A 20,045-nucleotide genomic window follows, 5' to 3' on the forward strand; every position below is an offset into this window, starting at 1 on the left:
GAAGGAAGGAAGGAAGGAAGGAAGGAAGGAAGGAAGGAAGGAAGGAAAGAAGGAAGGAAATGTTTGCTGGATCTGAAACTAAGGTGATGTGAGATGCTCTGGGAAAAATCCTCACCACCCAAGGGCACCTGAGGCTAAGTCATCCCAGGAAGCCAAGCTTAAGTTTTTATACAGGGAAGAGCTTTGGAGCCAGACTCTGACTTGGGCAAACAAAATGACGTCAAAGGACCTGTGGTCACTAGTACAGTGAATCAGAACCAAGGAAGCGTTTATTAGAAGGGGCTTGCTCGAGTCACAAAGAGCCTTCCCTCCTACAGACAATGCCAGCACCATCCCCCTTTGCCACACTCCACACTGCTCCTCCAGTTCACCTGACCAAATCAATAGATCCGACCCAGAAGTCCAGTTTCAGGAAAACTGCTGGAGCCTCGGTAGGCATCTGTTTTCTTATATTTGGAAACTTTAAGAGCTCCACAGAGAACATCTCAGCAAATAAAACCCACCCCAAACCCTGTCAGTTCAGTGGAAACTAAGGGCTTCCCCACACAAGTGTCCCCATTTGGACAACGAGACTCTGAGAAAGACCTTGGTATGTGCCTAGCTCTTGCTATACTTTAAGTCATTTAGCGTCATATTGACGCTCTCTTTCACAGATGATGGATCTGAACTCAGAAACATTAAGGCACGTGCAGGCACACTGGGATTTGCTATCTGCCCTGGAGTGTGCCATTCACACTCTATTAAACTTAAGCTCTGACACATAGCTAGAATCCACTCAGGCAGGGGTTTTAAGCTTAAAAAGACAGGAATTATGAAACAAGCACATGAAAAAAATTCCAACCCCATTCCAGTGGACCACGGACTGGCCTATAATCAGGGGTTAAAGTGTAACTAAGAAAAAATACATCCCAGCATCTGTCAAAATAAAATTTAATGCCTTGTAAATCTCATTTAATTCCTACTTAAAACTGAATCAGTAAATAGATAATACTCACTCTTAGTTCTTTCAGTAAAAGCTTGTGCATAATTAATCTTTAGAAGCCAGTGCAACCGATGTCTTTAATATTTTCAGCAAAGTGCTTACCACTGTTACATAATTCTGCTACCTCAAAGATGATGGAAAAAACATGACTTACCAGAATGACCTATAACCCCAGACACTAAAATACCTTGCCAGGCATTTATTCTGAACCTCGGGAGTTGGATTTATATGCTCTAGCCAGGAAGGAGCTCAATTAGTGCTCACCCGATCGTGGCAAAGTTATACCTATCAATTCAGACCATAAATGCAGGTACGATTGTTTCTGTTCCTCAGTAAATACGACATTACAGTTAAACTTTCTCTGATACTGAACAATTTCTCTATCAGCAACATTCAAAATGGAGGCCTTGACTACCTCTAGGATGTGAAACAATTTACATCAAACTCTAGGTGCAGGAAAGCCGGTAACCAGGTTGATGAGAGAAAAAAGCAAGTACCTGGTAAAGCAGGCTGTCCGCCAGCACGCGTCTGGGCTTCCTGGAGAGCTTGTGCTGGGAGGCACCACTGGGGTGCCAATCCCACTCACAGGGAGATGATAATAATGTGGTGCTCCGCACCCTGAAAAAGACAATGTGGTTAAAAATCCAACATGGTCACGCCCAGCACAGTAAGATCTTGGGAAACACACTGAAGTTCACATACTGTGCTATTCAGCCATCTATAACATGGCTTTTAATACATTTACAGAGTTGTGCAACTGTCACCAAAATCCATTTTAGAGCATTCTCATTACTTCAAGAAAGAAACCTTGGGGCACCTGGGTGGCTCAGTCGGTTAAGCCTCGACTCTTGATTTTGGCTCAGGTCATGATCTCTTGGTCATGGGGTAGAGTCCCATGTCAGGCTCTTTGCTCAGCAGGGGAGTCTGCTTGAGATTCTCTCTCCCCTCTCCCCCCGCACACCTCTCTATCTCAAATAAATAAATAAATCTTTAAAAAAGAAAAAAACCTGCACCCCTTAGGCCTCATCCCCCATTGCTCCAGTTCCCTCCTCCCACCTGGCAACCACGAATTCAAGTTTTGTCTCTACACATTTACCTACACTGGATGTTTCAGAAGACAGGCTCATATAATACGTGACCTTTTGTGACTGGTTTTGTTTACTTAGCATAATGTTTTGGAGTTTCACCCATGCTCTAGCATGTCTCAGAACTTCACCCCTTTTTGTGGCCAAATAATATTCCACTGTATGGATATACTATAGTTTATGTTTTTATCAGCTGACATACACTTGGGTCGTTTCCACTTTTTGGCTATTATGCACAAGTGTTTTTTGTTTGTTTGTTTGTTTGTTTAAAGATTTTATTTATTTATTTGAGAGAGAGAATGAGAGATAGCACAAGAGGGAAGAGGGTCAGAGGGAGAAGCAGACCCCCCACTGAGCAGGGAGCCCGATGCAGGACTCGATCCCGGGACTCCAGGATCATGACCTGAGCCGAAGGCAGTCGCTTAACCAACTGAGCCACCCAGGCGCCCTGTTTGTTTGTTTTTTAAAGATTTTATTTATTTGACAGAGAGAGACACAGCAAAAGAAGGAACACAAGCAGGGGGAGTGGGAGAGAGAGAAGCAGGGTCCTCACTGAGCAGGGAGCCCGATGCGGGGCTCGATCCCAGGACCCCGGGATCATGACCTGAGCCGAAGGCAGACGCTTAACGACTGAGCCACCCAGGCGCCCCAGCACAAGTGTTTAGACAGGCAGTTTTCATTTCTCTCAGTGTGTATCTAGGAGTGGAATTGCTGTTCCTAATAATTTCAGCCTTCAGAAAATGGAGAAAATCAGTACCCATGTAAAACCTGGCACCACCAATCCACCTGAGGGGTGTCCTGAGGAACAAAATCTTGTGAGAATTCACTTTTCAGGTTAAAAAAAAAAAAATACTCAGCAGGTGGGAAAATATAGAGAAAATTTTTTTTAAATTATAGTAAAATACACTTAACATAAAATTTGCCATTTTGAAGTAAACAATAGAGGGGCGCCTGGGTGGTGCAGTCGGTTGAGCAACTGACTGTTGATTTCAGCTCAGGTCACAATCTCAGGGTCATGAGCTCTAGCCCCACATCAGGCTCCGCACTCAGCAGGAAGTCTGCTTGAGATTCTCTCTCTCCCTCTCCTTCTGCCCCTCCTCCCACTTGTGCACGGGTGCTTGCTCGCTCGCTTGCTCGCTCTCAAATAAATGGATAAATCTTTTTAAAAAAGTAAACAAGAGAGAAAACATTTTAAACTAAAAGGGAATTCATTTTTTCACAGCATTTATGATACTGGCTCATCTTCACTTTTATATTTGTGGATTGCCCACAATTCGAAAAGATGGCAGATACTTTTTTTTTTTTGACCCCTCATTCCAAGGAAATCCAACAAACATCCCTTCTGCACATTTTTATTAATCCTACATATGCCCTTTAAACCACACAAGGAGGCAAGCTCACTTCTGGGCGAGGCCTAGGCCCCGGCAACTTCACACAGGGCAGTCATGTCCAGTGGGAGGAAGAATGTGGCTTCTCACCAGTTCTGGACATACTCTTCTGTTTGCTAGACAAAGTGATATTGTGGTATCTATGCAAAACACTCCCTACACAATGAAATAGAAATAAAGAATAGTGTCGATTTTATTTATACAGGCAGGGGACACATTTCCCTTCTCCTACAAGGATCAGCAGGAAATGTAGACACTGGCTAAAGCAAGGCCATCTGGACATCCTACAAAGCAAGCAACAGGATTAGAGCCCGGCCCATGCATGGTTTCTATTATTACTTCCAAAGATAAATAAATGGCCAGCAAATCAAGATGGGCTTGGTTATGCTTTTGGCCTTAATAAGAAATTTTTCTACAGGTATCAGCTCCAAAAAGTGCTTGCTTCTTGTATTGAATCAGATTGCTTTTTAATTAAATCAGTTTTCTACATTTCTAAAACATCTTGGTTTTAACTTTCTTTGATAAGATTCCCAAGTTTTTTGACATGTGTTAGAGCCACCAGTAACAATCAACCATTTCTAAAATACACCAATATTGATTTAGGGCTACTTTTAAATTTAGAAATAGCTTGAGAAAGAACTAAATTATATTCTTTGTTTCCAAGAGTATTGACAGATAGTAAAATTAATGTTAGGTAACATGAAAAACTTGACAAAATTTTAAAAGGAAAATCTAATAGGTGGATCAGTATTTTTGTGTTTGAATGTCAATCCCTTTAAACATTTTTTTTTCTTTATTTCTGGCTATACTGACACTGAGTTAAGCACAGGCAAATCTTTGCTGAGCACCTACCACGTGCCGGGCATTGGGATAAACATACACCTGCAGAAACCATCCAAACGGTGCTTCAGTGAACTTGCAACATGCAGCCCATTGGTGGGTAGCTGGTGGTTTGGGCCTATCATGTGACTACAGTTTACAGAGGTGAAGTCCAGGCACAGCCCTGTTTGCAGACAGCAAGACGAAGTACTCAAAAGAAGAGGACATCGGTGGCCAATGAATTCCTTGAGGTTTTGAAAACTGAATCATGACCTGACTTCCAATTATGTTTTAAAATGCAAAAGCAGCTGCTCTTGAATATTATGCAGTATTACACATGGCAGCAATTGTAATATTTCTTAAAAAGAATGAAAGGACCTAAATTCTTGGCAAAAAATATCAGCCTCCTGGGCGCCTGGGTGGCTCAGTTGGTTAAGCGACTGCCTTCGGCTCAGGTCATGATCCTGGAGTCCCAGGATCGAGTCCCACATCAGGCTCCCTGCTCAGCGGGGGGTCTGCTTCTCCCTCTGACCTTCTTCCCACTCGTGCTCTCTGTCTCTCATTCTCTCTCTCAAATAAATAAATAAAATCTTTGAAAAAAAAAAAAAATATCAGCCTCCTTATTTAGTCAACCAGCCCAATAGGGATCTCTGGTCAGAAGGCACATGGGCAGATTTCCCTCCACAGAAGCGCAGCCAGCCACCTGCCTTTTTATCACTGTCACCTCTAACGACGGGGGGGGGGGGGGTATTGGGACTGCAAGCCCTCAGGAAGATCAGAAAAGTTTGAAGCGGGGCGCCCGGCTGGCTCAGTCAGAGGATCATGTGACTCTTGATTTCAGGGTTTTGAGTTTGAGCCCCACGTGGGGTCTAGACATTACTTAAGTAAAAAAAAAAAAAAAAAAAAAAAGGTTGAAGTCCAGAGGAAAGCAAGTATGCTCATGGAAAGCCCTTCTCAAGGTGCTTGCTCCTCAAAGTGTGGGTCAGGGACTGAACCATGAGCATCACCTGGATCATCCACCAGTCATCACCTGGGCTGACGGCAGGACCTGGAAACTAATTAAAATGCAGACTCCCAGGCCCCACCATAATTACAGAATTAGAATCTGCATTTTAAGAGTGACTCGTATGTACATTAAGATGTGAGAAATAAGACATCAGAGTGACTCTGAAAGATTTAGATCTGATTAGTGAAATTCATCAGTAGGAGAGTGCCCCTGCTAGGTTACCTAGAAAAGAGATTTTACTAAAAGCTTAGTGAAGGATAGTCCCATGTCCAAAGGAAGACTGTGTTAGGTGAAAAGGGAGTCAGCAAACAAAAGAATGAGAACCAGCAAAACAATGTTTAGTCCGTGTGTATTTAAAGAACTCAAAGTATTACAGATACAAGAAAGATCTCGTTGTCCTGTGACATAGCGCTCTTTCATCAGGCTTCAGGGAATGTTCTCTTAAAAAAAAGAACAAGAAAGAGAGGGAGAGGGGGAGAGAGAGAGACAACATTCAACTTTATTAAGAATCACTTTGGAGTGAATAGTTTGACTTCTGTTTGGCTTGACTTGGGGAAATGAGGAGAGGCAGAGGTGGTTTTACTTAGGGTATTTACTCATTCCAATGGCTAGAAAAGGTTATCTCCTCAAAGAAATGAGTAATGTGGCAATCCATTTACACATCTGAATCGCGTGGGTCTGTTTAGGGAGAGTCCCTCAAGGACTGATCCTGAGCCAGAAACCAAGAACATTCAGTTGCTGTCTGAGGGCCAAGCCCTCAGTCGTGGTGACTCAAATGAGTCTCAGTTTCACACTTGTAAAAATCAAAGACCGAATTAGAATTAGGGAGTGATGAAGATATAGACCTTGTGTTGCACCTCTCCAATTTTCTGTATTAGTATGTCCCTCATCAATCACAATATTTATTTTCTGCTAAGCCCAGACTTGACCTGGGTGCCCTCCCTAACTCGACACTCTCAGCAACCCACACATCAACTGGCTTTGGCATGCCACAGGAAACCTGTCTGCTGTCCCTGACAAAAGGTCCTCCCAGCTCTAAACTTCTGTCATTCTGGGACAGAAGTCCAGTCTACGATATGTCCCATCTCCAGGGGCTACTTAAAGAATCACAATTTGATGTGATGTAATGAGCACTGGGTATTATATAAGACTGATGAATCACAGACCTGTACCTCGGAAACCAATAATACATTAAATGTTAATTAATTGAATTAAAAATTTTTAAACGTTAAAAAAATAAAAATAAAGAATCACAATTTGACATGTTTTCCATGGCCCTCACTAAACACTAACTCACATGGACTCTCCCAGGGTCACTATATACCCCTTGCCCTCTTGGTGCCTATATACACTTCTTTTCCCTCTCAAGACACAGTAAAACAATGAATAATAATGATGATGATGCCTCAGGATTCCATTCGAAAGCATCCCTAAAATTTCTTCAAGAAATAGCTAATGTATTTCTAATAATAAAAACTACCTTTTACAGGTGGGAAGAAAATCTACCTAAATCAAATGTCTCAACAGTAGCAGTATTGACATTTTAGGCTGGATAATTCTTTGTTCGGGGGGAAGGGAGCCGTCCTATACATTTTAGAATGTTGGACAGCATCCCTGACTTCCACCCGCTTGATACCAGTAGCAACTCCCCAGGTTGTAACAGTCAAAATTGTGCCCAGACGTCACCAAATGTGCCCTGGGGGGCAAATCCCACCCCCTCCCACGCCTCCATTGAAAACTTCTGACCTACATGATCCTGGAGTCCCGGGATCGAGTCCCGCATGGGGCTCCCTGCTCGGCGGGGAGTCTGCTTCTCCCTCTGACCCTCCCCCCCTCATGCTCTCTCTATCTCATTCTCTCTCTCAATAAATAAAAAATCTTAAAAAAAAAAAAAAAAAAGAAAACTTCTGACCTAAATGATTATAGTAATTCTCTTAGGGAGATGGGATTACAGATGATATTCCCCCTGATTTTCTTTTCCTGGGATCGAGCCCTGCATCGGGCTCCCTGCTCGGCGGGAAGCCTGCTTCTCCCTCTCCCACTCCCCCTGCTTGTGTTCCCTCTCTCGCTGTGTCTCTCTCTGTCAAATAAATAAATAAATTAATTAATTTTTTAAAAAAGAAAGATGTAAAGTAAAATAAAAAGTATACCTAAAACATTCCACATGTACACTTTAGTCAGAAAAATACTTGCATTGTAGGAAAAAAATAAGGCACATTTAATTCATCTTTCAGAACTTCTATATGTACAGACCATGTTAAAAAAAAAAGTCAAAATCAGAAAATTAAAATATCCGAATGTAAAAACACCTATTACCTCATCTTCTTGGCTGTTAGACTAGAGTTTTTCTTCGAGATATTATTACCATGAATTTTATTACTATTTTAATTCAGTCTGGCGAGGCCCTATGTGCCAGGAAGAAACAAGTTCTCAGTGAAGAACTCACTGTCTATTACCCTTAAGACGGGGATGACCCTTTCCTCCATCGAGACCCCCCAAACACACACGAAGCATCTTCTGCCCTTCTATGCTTACCCGGGGTGCTGCCAGAGGTTCACATGTCTTCTGCTCTCGGGAAGAAGCTCTCTCTTGTTCAGTGGGGTGATACCAACTGCAGCTTCCAAAATAGCCATGTATTTCTTGTACCTCATCTTGTCTCTCTCAGTGCAAGGTCATGTACATTTCAGGTACTGATCAGCAGAAGCAAACGAAGTAATCTTTGCACTGCCCAAAGCCCCTGCGTTTTTAGATACTCTGTGTACCCCTAGCTCAAGCTATTAAACTCAAGTGTGGGGTGAGGGTAGGGGCAAGGCTGAGGCCAAGCGACAAATAAATAAAAAAAAGAAAAGGCTCATTCGGATTTCCCTGCAACGTCAGTATTATATAAGGCTAAAGAATTTTGAATAAGCACTAATGAAAATGACTTGCAGGACGACCGTGGTTCTAAACACAGCAATCTAACGTACACTCCCCAATTAATCCTCCCATAAATCTTTGAAGCTGCTAATCCTTCAAGTACTATGGCACAGGAGGTGATTTATCTCAAGGTCTGGAAATAATTGGCCCCAAAAGCCTGCATGCCTCTGGATGAACTAAAATCAGAAACTGACTTGCTCCTTCTACAAACACCTCTACCCAAAAAGCTGTGTTTTGACAAGTAAGGAGTTCCAGTTGTCATTTTCTAGCAAGGCATTTCTAAATGCTATAAACTCCTCGCTTGAGTCAATAGCAAAGATTAATTAATTAATGGAGAAACAATTCTGTTTGAGCTTTTTTTTTAATATCTTTTTCAAATACCTCTAGAACACAACATAGGTGAGCTCCCATTGCATAAAAATACACTGTCTGACGATGGTCAGACTCTACCCCCTCCTTGTTTAAATGTCTCCCCTCAGCTTGGAAGACCTTTCTTGCCCTCTTTCCATGGGCTAACGGCGGGCTGTCCATCACAGTGGCCCACCTAACGAGTCATGGTACACATGGGCCGGTCTTCCCTGGGATGAAAATCTGACAATCAGCGAAATGCCCCCTTCCCGTCTGAGCTGCAAACCAGGGGAGATAGGATGCCAGGACTGTTGGCACGTATGTTCCATGCCACGTGACAGGGCTCATCACTAGCACCTAGGAAGAACTGTACCAACAGAGATGTGATGATTTCCCTTTGAGCTTCTGGATCCAGCTATGCCTAAGGCCACGGTCATCCCAGGCAATCCCACTTACACTTTTATCCAAGTTAATAACTGACTTTTGTGAAATTTCGTTTGTTTTTTTTAAAGATTTTATTTATTTGACAGAGAGAGACACAGCAAGAGAGGGAACACAAGCAGGGGGAGTGGGAGAGGGAGAAGCAGGCTTCCCGCCGAGCAGGGAGCCCGATGTGGGGCTCGATCCCAGGACCCTGGGATCGTGACCTGAGCCGAAGGCAGACGCTTAACGACTGAGCCACCCAGGCGCCCCTGTGAAATTTTGTTTTAGTTGCATTTCTGTACTTCAGAAGTTCTGACTTATCCGCCTCCCTGAACAACTTCTTCAAGCTATATTTTTTCCACTGATTAGGCTATAGGAGTTGTGCTAGTCCTTGTCTAAACAGACTCAGACATAAAAGGGAAGTAAAAGAGGAGGGAGGCATTATGTGTTAATCCTGATTAACCTAGATATCCATAGTAATTAAATGTCCCAAACTCTTCCCCATCCTGCCAAATCTTGAACCCTTCTTCTATAGATTCTCTCTTTCCTCAATAGCAAGTTTCTTTGTCTTTGTCTTTTTATTTTAACCTGAATGGCTTTGATCAGTGGTCTCCGAAGTGGGGTGTACACACCAAAAGTCCTTGGGGTATGGAAAAAAAAATTAAACCATCTGTTTCCTATTTTCTCTCATCCATTAAAAACTTAGCTTGAGTGCTTATTTTGAAATAGTCATAATATTTACTTTGAGAACTGTATATTTTAAATTACATTAAGATATGCCAGTTATAAAACTGAGGTTTACTGTAGGGAAGGCGGGCAAGGGGATGGGGTAACTGGGTAATGGGCATTAAAGACAGCACGTGATGTGATGAGCACTGGGTGTTATATGCAACTGATGAATCACTAAATTCTACCCCTGGAACTAATAACACACTATATGTTAACTAACTTGAGTTTAAATAAAATCTAAAATAAAAATAAAAATAAATTTTTTTTAAAAGTTACAAAGATATGCCAGTTATAAATTACTATTGTAGGGTGTGCTTAAAAATGTGAGTAGGGTGTGTGAGCAAAAATGTTTGAAGGTCAGTGGCCTAAATAACCCTTCAATCTCTCCTTAAGCCTCAGTTTCCCATTTAGAAGATGAGAGTCCTGACCAGACCAATGCAGAGTTCTATTTCAATAACAACAAAAGACTAAGAACTCCCACTTCACTTGCCTGACTATACAGTTAATATAATCTAACCCCAACAGAGTGGTGAAAACAAGGGATAAACCACTTGGTCTTGGAATATTTCATTTCTATAATATTCCTGAATATTACTCCCACTGGTTGTTCTGTAAACAATTAGTACCAGTTAGTCATAGGAATTCTTTTATAGGCTGACCTTGGTTTTGCTACAGCGGCCACGGCTGAAAAGAGCTACAATACAGCCCTCATTTAATCATACAGGGAGATGTAATTATACTTACACAACAGTCTTTGTTCTAACAAATTGTATTTCTAATGACGCGTGATAAAAACTACTATACAGCCCTCTCAAATAAGAAATGAAGGCTGAGCTGGCAGCAACACAAAAAATCAAGTTAAACTCATCGCCCACTGGCAGCTAGTCTTTGTCTAGCCCTTGTCACCCTTTCACCCAAGTGAAAGTGACACGGTATTCCACCAATGGTACATTTTAAAGTTCCGTTTTCTATAGGAAATTTTTATGCACTTAACATACATCTTACGAAGTGATTCTTATCTATGATGACCTCACACGAAACTAAAATTGGGTCTTTCACGAGGAAAAGAATCCTTCCTTTGCAAATAATTAGAAAGAATTTGCTTTTCTTCCATAAATGAGATTGTTCTGTTTTATGATTTATTTATTTATCCATTTAAAAAATTGTCATCTTTGTGCGCACGCCTTCGTAAGAGTACTTAAGGACAATAACACAGAAAACAAAAATCTAGCGCCCCGAATTCTAGAAATTCTTTACAACTACAACTATCTGATTAAAAATCACTGATCTAGGGGCGCCTGGGTGGCTCAGTCGTTAAGCGTCTGCCTTCAGCTCAGGTCATGATCCCAGGGTCCTGGGATCGAGCCCCACATCGGGCTCCCTGCTCAGCGGGAAGCCTGCTTCTCCCTCTCCCACTCCCCCTGCTTGTGTTCCCTCTCTCGCTGTGTCTCTCTGTCAAATAAATAAATAAAATCTTTAAAAAAAAAAAACAACTTTAGCGTCTGCCTTCCACTCAGGTCATGATCCCAGGGTCCTCGGATCGAGCCCCACATTGGGCTCCCTGCTCGGCGGGAAGCCTGCTTCTCCCTCTCCCACTCCCCCCTCCTTGTGTTCCCTCTCTCGCTGTGTCTCTCTCTGTCAAATAAATAAATAAGGGCGCCTGGGTGACTCAGACGGTTGGTTAAGCGTCTGCCTTCGGCTCAGGTCATGATCCCAGGGTCCTGGGATCGAATCCCGCATCGGGCTCCCTGCTCCTTGGGAGCCTGCTTCTCCCTCTGCTTCTCTCTCTCTCTCTCTCTCTGTCTCTCATGAATAAATAAAAATATAAAAAAAATCTTTAAATAAATAAATAAATAAAATCTTTAAAAAAATAAATAAAATAAAAAACAACTTTAAGTCTAAATGATCCCAAAGAGCTTTTAAGTCAGGATACTCAAGGATACTTTAGTCTGAATGATTAAAGTTGAACATAAAAATTCACAGATCAGAGTGGTGTGTTCCCTTGAACTGATGATTTCTCTTTTATTTTTGCTGGAGGAAAACAGTGGACATCCTTCTTCCCTGGGTATTTTAACCGTTCCCGTGCTTTAGAAGTATAAAAATGGAAATGAACTAATGTCCCAAATGGGCTGTTTTACAGGGTGTGGTCTGCTTTTCAGGGAGCTGGAAAAACCCTAACTAGAAGCAGAAGAGTGAGGGAAACCATTATTTTTTTTAAAGCTTTACTGCAAATAAACCATGACTGTATGCACGTCGTTGTATTTTCTGCCCCCTTAATATCTTCATATATAATATATATTTACATATTTGCTACTCAGGTGATCTATCAGAACACTTAAGAAAAACAGGCTCCATGGTATAAAAGAATCACCAAAGAGTTCTCGAACATTAGTTGTGGCTCTCCTAGATTCACCCGCCTCTGCCCAAACCAGCCTGCTCTCTTCACAGTCATCTTCAGAATGCACGCTCTCCTGGATTTATTTAAACCATTACCTTCAACTGGATACCACCAAATCCATCATTCTAATTCTGTCTTTCCACCCAACCCAATACGTGTCTGAAATCGCCCCTGCCCAGCCCGCAGCCACAGCTTTTTCTGTTTCCTGCATCCTCTGCCTGGTTCGCCTGGCATGAGACCTGGAAGCCATCCTCACCTGGTCCCCTGGTGCCCACTCATACTAGCCCCGTGATGAAGGGAAAGAGAGCTGTGTGTACATGGGAAGGCTGATCTGAGTCCTACCTCTGCTGTTTAACATCTAGTGATCTCCAACAAGTTACTTGACCCTTTTGAACCTATTTTATCATCGGTAAAACTGGAATAAGACCACAACACAGGGGTGGTTTTAGTAATGCATGGGGATGATGTATATGCATTCAATCCCTATCATCTCGTCCTTCCCTCTCTCTTTTACACCTCTGCAATCTGTCCTTTTTCCACTCCCAAGACCTCTTCAAGAAACCTTCCTCAATCCTTTCTCTATAGACAAGCACAAGGTGCACTTACAAACTTCTGACCCTCCCATGCACCCACAACTTCTTTCAACACATAGTTAAAGAACCAGAAAAGCCCAAGGCTGAGTGGTTTTGTGGGGAAAAAACAGAGACTGAAAAAAACAGGCAGGCTGAAAGGAACAAGGACCCAGGGGCTGGAGTGAGAGTTGGAAACCCTGAAAAAGAGAACATAGGTGGTACCCACCAACTACAGAGGTTCTCCCTTATAACAGTCGCCACATTTTTAACCGCTGCTGCAGAATAATTAATAGCCAACATTAAAATCACTTAATTAGCTATTCCTCCCAAATATTGTGTATACATAATAATTCATGGATTCCTCATTCCTAAGAAATAAAAAACTTTCCACTCCTCATGTGCGGGAAATCTGCTCTCTGTTGCTTTTGGAAGAAACTGTGTTCGTATTATGTTTCTACTCTGAACCTAGAGTTGTAGGATTCTAGCGGTTCTCTTGCTTGGGCACAGATGAGTGAGGAGGCAATGCACAGAATTTAGAACACTGACAGGAGCTGGCTTAAGTCAAGAAGGGCTTGGCCATTAGTTGGGTTAGGAGGGTATTAGTCCCTTCTGCTCTGCAATTTCAGGGACAGCGTCTCTGGAACTTGGTAGGGACTACACCAGCTCGGAAGCGTTGAGATAATAGCGGTCAGCTTTGACAAGTGTAGTTCACACAATCCCACGATCCCGCTGCTGACACACCCCTCCACTCCCAGCATGACTGGGGGCACCACACTGCCCAGGACTGAAGTCCAGCTCCCCCTCTAATTAGCTCTGTGATCTTGGTCACCACTTAATGTCTCTTTGCCTCAGTTTTTCCATCTACAAATGGGGTTAATAATAGCACTGACCTCATAGGGTTGTTTTATTTATTTATTTTTTTTAAGATTTTATTTATTTATTTGAGAGACAGAGAGCATGAGAGGGAGGAGGGTCAGAGGGAGAAGCAGACTCCCTGCCGAGCAGGGAGCCCGATGCGGGACTCGATCCAGGGACTCCAGGATCATGACCTGAGCCGAAAGCAGTCGCTTAACCAACTGAGCCACCCAGGCGCCCCCATAGGGTTGTTTTAAAAACTAAATCAGTCACCATGTGTAAAGCATTTAGCACATGTAATGCACAGCACTTCGCACATGTAATGCACACCATGAAAGTGTGTGTTATTTTCTTTTCCTTGCTAACTAATTGCGGCTTCATTTTTTCCAGAAAGCTCTCTTTGGTTGAAGGCCTCCCACCCCCCACCCCAGACCCAGCTAGGTTACTCCTTCTTTGGGCCTCTCAAATACTTTCTGCTTAAATCTATCAAAACTGGAAACACAGAGTTTAAATTATGTGTTTAAGCATGTGCAGAGGATAGGGCAGGTCCTCTGGGCCATGGAAGGAGATTAATTAAAGGAAAGAAGGAATCCTGGCAATTGAGGGGGCTGACTTCCCAATCTATCTGGGCCTGCCCCCAACCCTCTGCAGTAATGGTCTGCCTGATTGTCAGATACAGGTTTGGATCCAGGCAGAGCCCTGCTCAGCGATCAGTGCTGCAGCTGAGCTGGGTGCAGAGCCTCAGAGTGGGGCCCCATGGAGGAGCCTCATCCAGCCCTGAAGCTATAATCCTGATGAACCCAGAAGACACTGTGTAGTTTTAAGGCAGAAGAACCCGATTATGTGAGCCCCAGGCTCACTCTCCCGGGATATCAGTGGGAGAAGGTGGAGTGTGTCGTTACAGCTGCTGTCTTAGCAGTTCACTTGGTTTCAGGCAGAATTTCTTACTCCGCCCAAATTAGTTTGCTAGGGCTGCCGTAACAAAGTACCTCATACTAGGGAGCTTAACCAGCAGAAATCTTACAATTTATTCAGCTCATGGTTCTGGAGGCTGGAAGTGCAAGATCAAGGTGTTGACAGGTTGGCTCATTCTGAGGACCACGAGGCAGGGCTCTCTCCTTGGCTTGTAGATGGCTGTCTTCTCCCTGTGACTTTACATGATCTTCCCTCTGTACCTGTCTGCATCCAAACGTCCTCTTCTTATAAGGACACCAGTCGTATTCAATTAGGGCCCACCCTAATGACCTCATTTTAACTTCATTACCTCTGTAAAGACCCCATCTCCAAATAAGGTCACATTCTGAAGGACTAGGCATTAGGACTCCAACATATGAATTTGGGGGGCGGCGGGGGGGAATACGATTCAACTCATAACGCTGCCTAAAGTGAAAAAAATGTAAAACTCTTGTGAAGTTTTGCCCTGTGATGGAGAAAGACAAAAGCCCAGAAGTACCTGGTGGCCTGGACATATCCAGCCTGCAATTTGGTCCAGCCCAGGCTTCATAGCAAACCAGCTAGGAAAAAAATCCTCCGTGTTCAAGATGCGCCAATGTTTGATAGTGTGAGAATGAGCTGGTCTCTGGTAGCGGAAGCTGAATCCATTAAAACGGGAATTCAAGAAGCTGAATCGCACTTCAAACTCTTAGGCACAAGTGAGAAAGACCAGGGCTGTGCAGACAGCACTCTGCCCGTGTGGGAAGTCAGTGCAAGGGTCTGCTGTAACTGCTGGAGCGCTCACTCACTCAAGATCGGCTTCTCATTTAAAACTTTCCTGTAAGGGGCGCCTGGGTGGCTCAGTTTAGTTAAGCGTCTGCCTTTGACTCAGGTCATGATCCCAGGGTCCTGGGATCGAGCCCCGCATCAAGCTCCCTGCTCAGCGGGGAGTCTGCTTCTCCCTCTCCACTCCCCCTCCTTGTGTTCCCTCTCTCGCTGTGTTTCTCTCTGTCAAATAAATAAATAAAATCTTAAAAAAAAAAAAAAAACTATCCAAAATTTTTGTTTAAAAAAGCTTTTTTTACATAACTGGTTCTGCTTTTTCCCAACCTGTATCTGGACAGTATTATCAAGTTTAGGGTACCTGTTACCATCATGTATTTATTCTCATTATACTGTACACACTACTAAAAATAAAGAGCAAATTTTAATTTGATGAATCAGCCCACTATTTCCTAAACAATAGATTTTTTTTTTTTAAGATTTTATTTATTTATTTGACAGAGAGAGACACAGCGAGAGAGGGAACACAAGCAGGGGGAGTGGGAGAGGGAGAAGCAGGCCTCCCGCGGAGCAGGGAGCCCGATGCGGGGCTCGATCCCAGGACCCCGGGATCATGACCTGAGCCGAAGGCAGACGCCCAACGACTGAGCCACCCAGGCGCCCCAACGATAGATTTTTTTTTGTGAGCACTTCTGCCATTGGACACATTTGAAATAGGAAAACACTTCCCTCCGCTGATGGTTCTATGTCCCATAGGAAAAGTGAGAGACAGTTCTTTGTTGGGCTCAACAGCACATTTTAACTGGCCTCAAAAAATTATGTTTTTACAGGTCTGTCTCCCTGAGCTTTCTATGATGGCCCAGAAGGTAGGTATGATGTCCTATTCATCTTTGTATCTCTAGTACTTCTCCTTGCTCAGGAACCAGCATATGACAGACACCCAATAATATTGGGTTTTACTTCCTTATTAAGAGGCAGCAAGGTAATGACGTGGATGGAACTGGAGGGTATTATGTTGAGTGAAATAAGTCAAACAGAGAAAGACATGTATCATATGATCTCACTGATATGAGGAATTCTTAATCGCAGGAAACAAGCTGAGGGTTGCTGGAGTGGGGGGTGGGGTGGGAGGGATGGGGTGACTGGGTGATGGACACTGGGGAGGGTGTGTGCTCTGGTAAGCGCTGTGAATTGTGCAAGACTGTTGAATCTCAGATCTGTACCTCTGAAACAAATAATGCAATGTATGTTAAGAAGAAAAAAAGAGGAGGAAGAAGGTAGCGGGAGGGGAAGAATGAAGCAGGGGAAATCGGAGGGGTAGACGAACCATGAGAGACGATGGACTCTGAAAAACAAACAGGGTTCTAGAGGGGAGGGGGGGTGGGAGGATGGGTTAGCCTGGTGATGGGTATTGAGGAGGGCACATTCTGCATGGAGCACTGGGTGTTGTGCACAAACAATGAATCATGGAACACTTCATCTAAAACTAATGATGTAATGTATGGGGATTAACATAAGAATAAAAAATTTAAAAAAATTAAAAAAAAAAAAAAAAGAAGCAGCAAGGAGGGCGCCTGGGTGGCTCAGTCGGTTAAGCGACTGCCTTCGGCTCAGGTCATGATCCTGGAGTCCCGGGATCGAGTCCCACATCGGGCTCCCTGCTCAGCAGGGAGTCTGCTTCTCCCTCTGAGCCTCCTCCCTCTCATGCTCTCTGTCTCTCATTCTCTCTGTCTCAAATAAATAAATAAAAATCTTAAAAAAAAAAAAAAAGAGGCAGCAAGGTATAATGGTTTAGACCCTACACTCTAGAACCAGACTGCCTGTGTTTGAATCCCAGCTTCATACTTAATTAGCTGAGTGGCCTTGGCAAGTCTTTTAAACTCTCTGAGCCTCAGTCTCCTCATCTGTAAATAGGGAATGATAGTAGCACCCACTTGTTAAGATTGGGTGAGAATTAAATTCTATGAACATATGCAAAACTCTTAGGGCCTGGGCCATATGAAGTGCTATTATTCTTTACTCAGCAAATACTTACTGGCCCAGGTTCTATGGACTGAATATGTCCCTCCAAAATTCTGCAATTGAAGCCCTAATCCCTCGGATGATGGTATGTGGACGTGAGGTGTTTGGGAGGTAAATTAGGTTTAGATGAGGTCATGAAATCAAGATCCTCATAACTGGGTAAGTGCCCTCCCAAGAAGAGGGAGAGCAAGATCACTCTCTCTATCCATGCTCATGCACCCCGAAAAAACCATGGGAGCACACAGTGAGAAGGTGGCCTTCTGCAAGCCAGGAAGAGGGCCCTCACCAAGAACCCCACCCTGCTGGCACCCTTCTCTCGCACTTCCCAGCCTCCAGAACTGTGAAAAATAAATGTCTGTTGTTTAAGCCCCCCAGTCTATGGCATCCTGTTATGGAAGCCTGAATGGACTAAGGTCCTAGATCCAGCTCAGACAGGTCTTTCAGCTCAATGGGTGCCACTCCCTCAATCAGCCCTGGGTTCCTCAACCCATTTTCAGTGCTCTGGAGTGAACCACTTCGACTCCCCAGGTGTCCACTTAGATCTCCTCTCGGTCCTGCCCTTTGGCTGCTGAGGCGCCACTAGCCTTTGATCTGCCTATCTTCCCATCTGGAGGACTCCTGGCTCTCCTGGTGGGGCCCTCTGCCTGACCAGTCCTTCCAGCCTCCAGCATCAGCCAGGCTCCAGAAGGTGAGTGCACACTGCTCAGAGCATCAACATTCGGACCTCGTCTGTCTCCCTATTCCAGCCACCCTTGTGCCTGCAGCTGGGCCAGACTGCTGTCTTGTGTCACTCCTCAGTCTCTAATTACGTATTTGTATTTACCTGTTTACCAGCTGCCTCCCCCTCCAGACTGTAAGCTCTGCTCTGAGGGTGGAGGCCTATTTTGCTGACACTATGTCAATTTCCTACTGAGTTTTCTAGTCCAACCCAACACTCACTCATTCATTCACTGGTTGGACAACCACTGAACCACTTCCTATCCAGCACTGATTGACACTGGACATACAGAAATACCCAGGCCTCCCCGCCCTCAAGAATCACCCAGTCTAACGAAGGGACAACTGTATGCTATAATAGGGATGTGAGTGACTGTGGGACAACAGGGAGAGGGGACAATTCTGTCTGAGCATCCTAGCTTGGGAAAACCTTCATAGGGAAGGTACTTGGGTTAGGTCTTAATAATATGCAGATATCCCTTAGGCTGACAAAAAGATCTGAAGCATCAGGCAGAGAGGAAAGTATCCCCAAGAGCCAGAAAAAGCATAACAGCAAAGAGCGTTCTCAGACCAGTAAGCAGAGCGAGCACCTCTGAGCCCAGGGCCAGAGAGAGACAGGCAGCAGAGTCTACACAGAGCAAGGGTAGGGCGGATACCATTCCCTCCAGCTAACACAGCCTTCTCCGGCCTAGATGCCACTCAGCCATTATATAGCGAACACATCCACTGTTCCAGTCACTGAGATGAGCATTCTACATGCATTACCTTGTTCGATTTTCACAACCAGCTTAAGAAGTGGTTATAACATCTCCCTGTTTTCAGATGAAGACATTCAGGCACCATGTGACTAGGCAGTTTGCCCACGGCCACACGGGTAATAAGTAGTAGAGGTGTGATTCCTACCCAGGTTGGTCTGATTATAAAATTCATGCCTTCTTTACACTCACTGAGCCTGGGCAGGTGCCTTGGGGCCCTTGGTATGTCACCATCATAATGAAATGTAACTGCCATTTATTTGTCTCCCTCTAGAAGGTGGGTCTCCTGACAGCAGACTCTGCTCTGCCCACCATTGTATCCCTAGCACCTGGCACGTTGCCTGGTAGAGTACAGGCATTAAGAGTGTGTGTTAAGAATACACAAGTGCAGGGCGCCTGGGTGGCTCAGTTGGTTGGGCGACTGCCTTCGGCTCGGGTCATGATCCTGGAGTCCCGGGATCGAGTCCCGCATCGGGCTCCCTGCTCAGCAGGGAGTCTGCCTCTCTCTCTGACCCTCCCCCATCTCATGCTCTCTCTCTCATTCTCTCTCTCTCAAATAAATAAATAAAATCTTAAAAAAAAAAAAAAAGAATACACAAGTGCAGGGACGCCTGGGTGGCTCAGTCGTTAAGCGTCTGCCTTCAGCTCTGGTCATGATCCCCGGGTCCTGGGATCAAGCCCCACATCGGGCTCCTTGATCAGCGGGGAGCCTGCTTCTCCCTCTCCCTCTGCCTGCCACTCCCCCTGCTTGTGATCTCTCTCTCTCTCTGTCAAATAAATAAATAAAATCTTTTAAAAAAAAAGAATACATGAGTGCATGGGAGAGTGACTCTTGATCTCAGAGTCGTGAGTTCAAGCCCCATGTTCTGAGTAGAGATTACTTTCTTTTTAAAGATTTTATTTATTTATTATTTATTAGAGTGTGGGAGGGGAGCAGAGGGAGAGAAAGAATCCCAAGCAGACTCCCCACTGAGTGTGGAGCCCTAGGCGGACACAGATCTCAGGACCCTGAGACCACAACCCCAGCCGAAATGAAGAGTTGGATGTTGAACCCAGGAGCCCCGAGATTTTTCTTTGTAAGTTATAATGAAAAGAATGAGGGGCACCTGGGTGGCTCAGTCATTAAGCGTCTGCCTTCCGCTCAGGTCATGATCCCAGGGTCCTGGGATCGAGCCCCGCATCTGGCTCCCCGCTCAGCGGGAAACCTGTTTCTCCCTCTCCCACTCCCCCTGCTTGTGTTCCCTCTCTCGCTGTGTGTCTCTCTCTCTCTGTCAAATGAATAAATAAAATCTTTAAAAAAAAAAAATGAATGAA

The 20,045-nt window shown here is 44.2% G+C and overlaps 1 protein-coding gene across 8 annotated transcripts in view; it reads right to left on the minus strand.

The window, feature by feature from the left end:
- The window catches only part of TJP2 (tight junction protein 2), a 189,344-nt gene that overhangs the window by 95,403 nt on the left and 73,896 nt on the right, over positions 1-20,045 (minus strand). For 2 of the 8 annotated variants that reach the window (XM_035029086.1, XM_035029089.1), the window contains exon 2: positions 1,480-1,600. The exons of the other annotated variants lie outside the window; for them this stretch is intronic. In XM_035029086.1, the coding sequence (XP_034884977.1) occupies positions 1,480-1,600 (121 nt within the window). The remainder of the gene's footprint in view (positions 1-1,479; positions 1,601-20,045) is intronic. 8 annotated transcript variants of the gene reach the window in all.

Source organism: Mirounga leonina, unplaced genomic scaffold, assembly GCF_011800145.1.
Source record: "Mirounga leonina isolate KUSES-001 unplaced genomic scaffold, KU_Mleo_1.0 Mir_224, whole genome shotgun sequence".
Lineage (NCBI taxonomy): Eukaryota > Metazoa > Chordata > Mammalia > Carnivora > Phocidae > Mirounga > Mirounga leonina.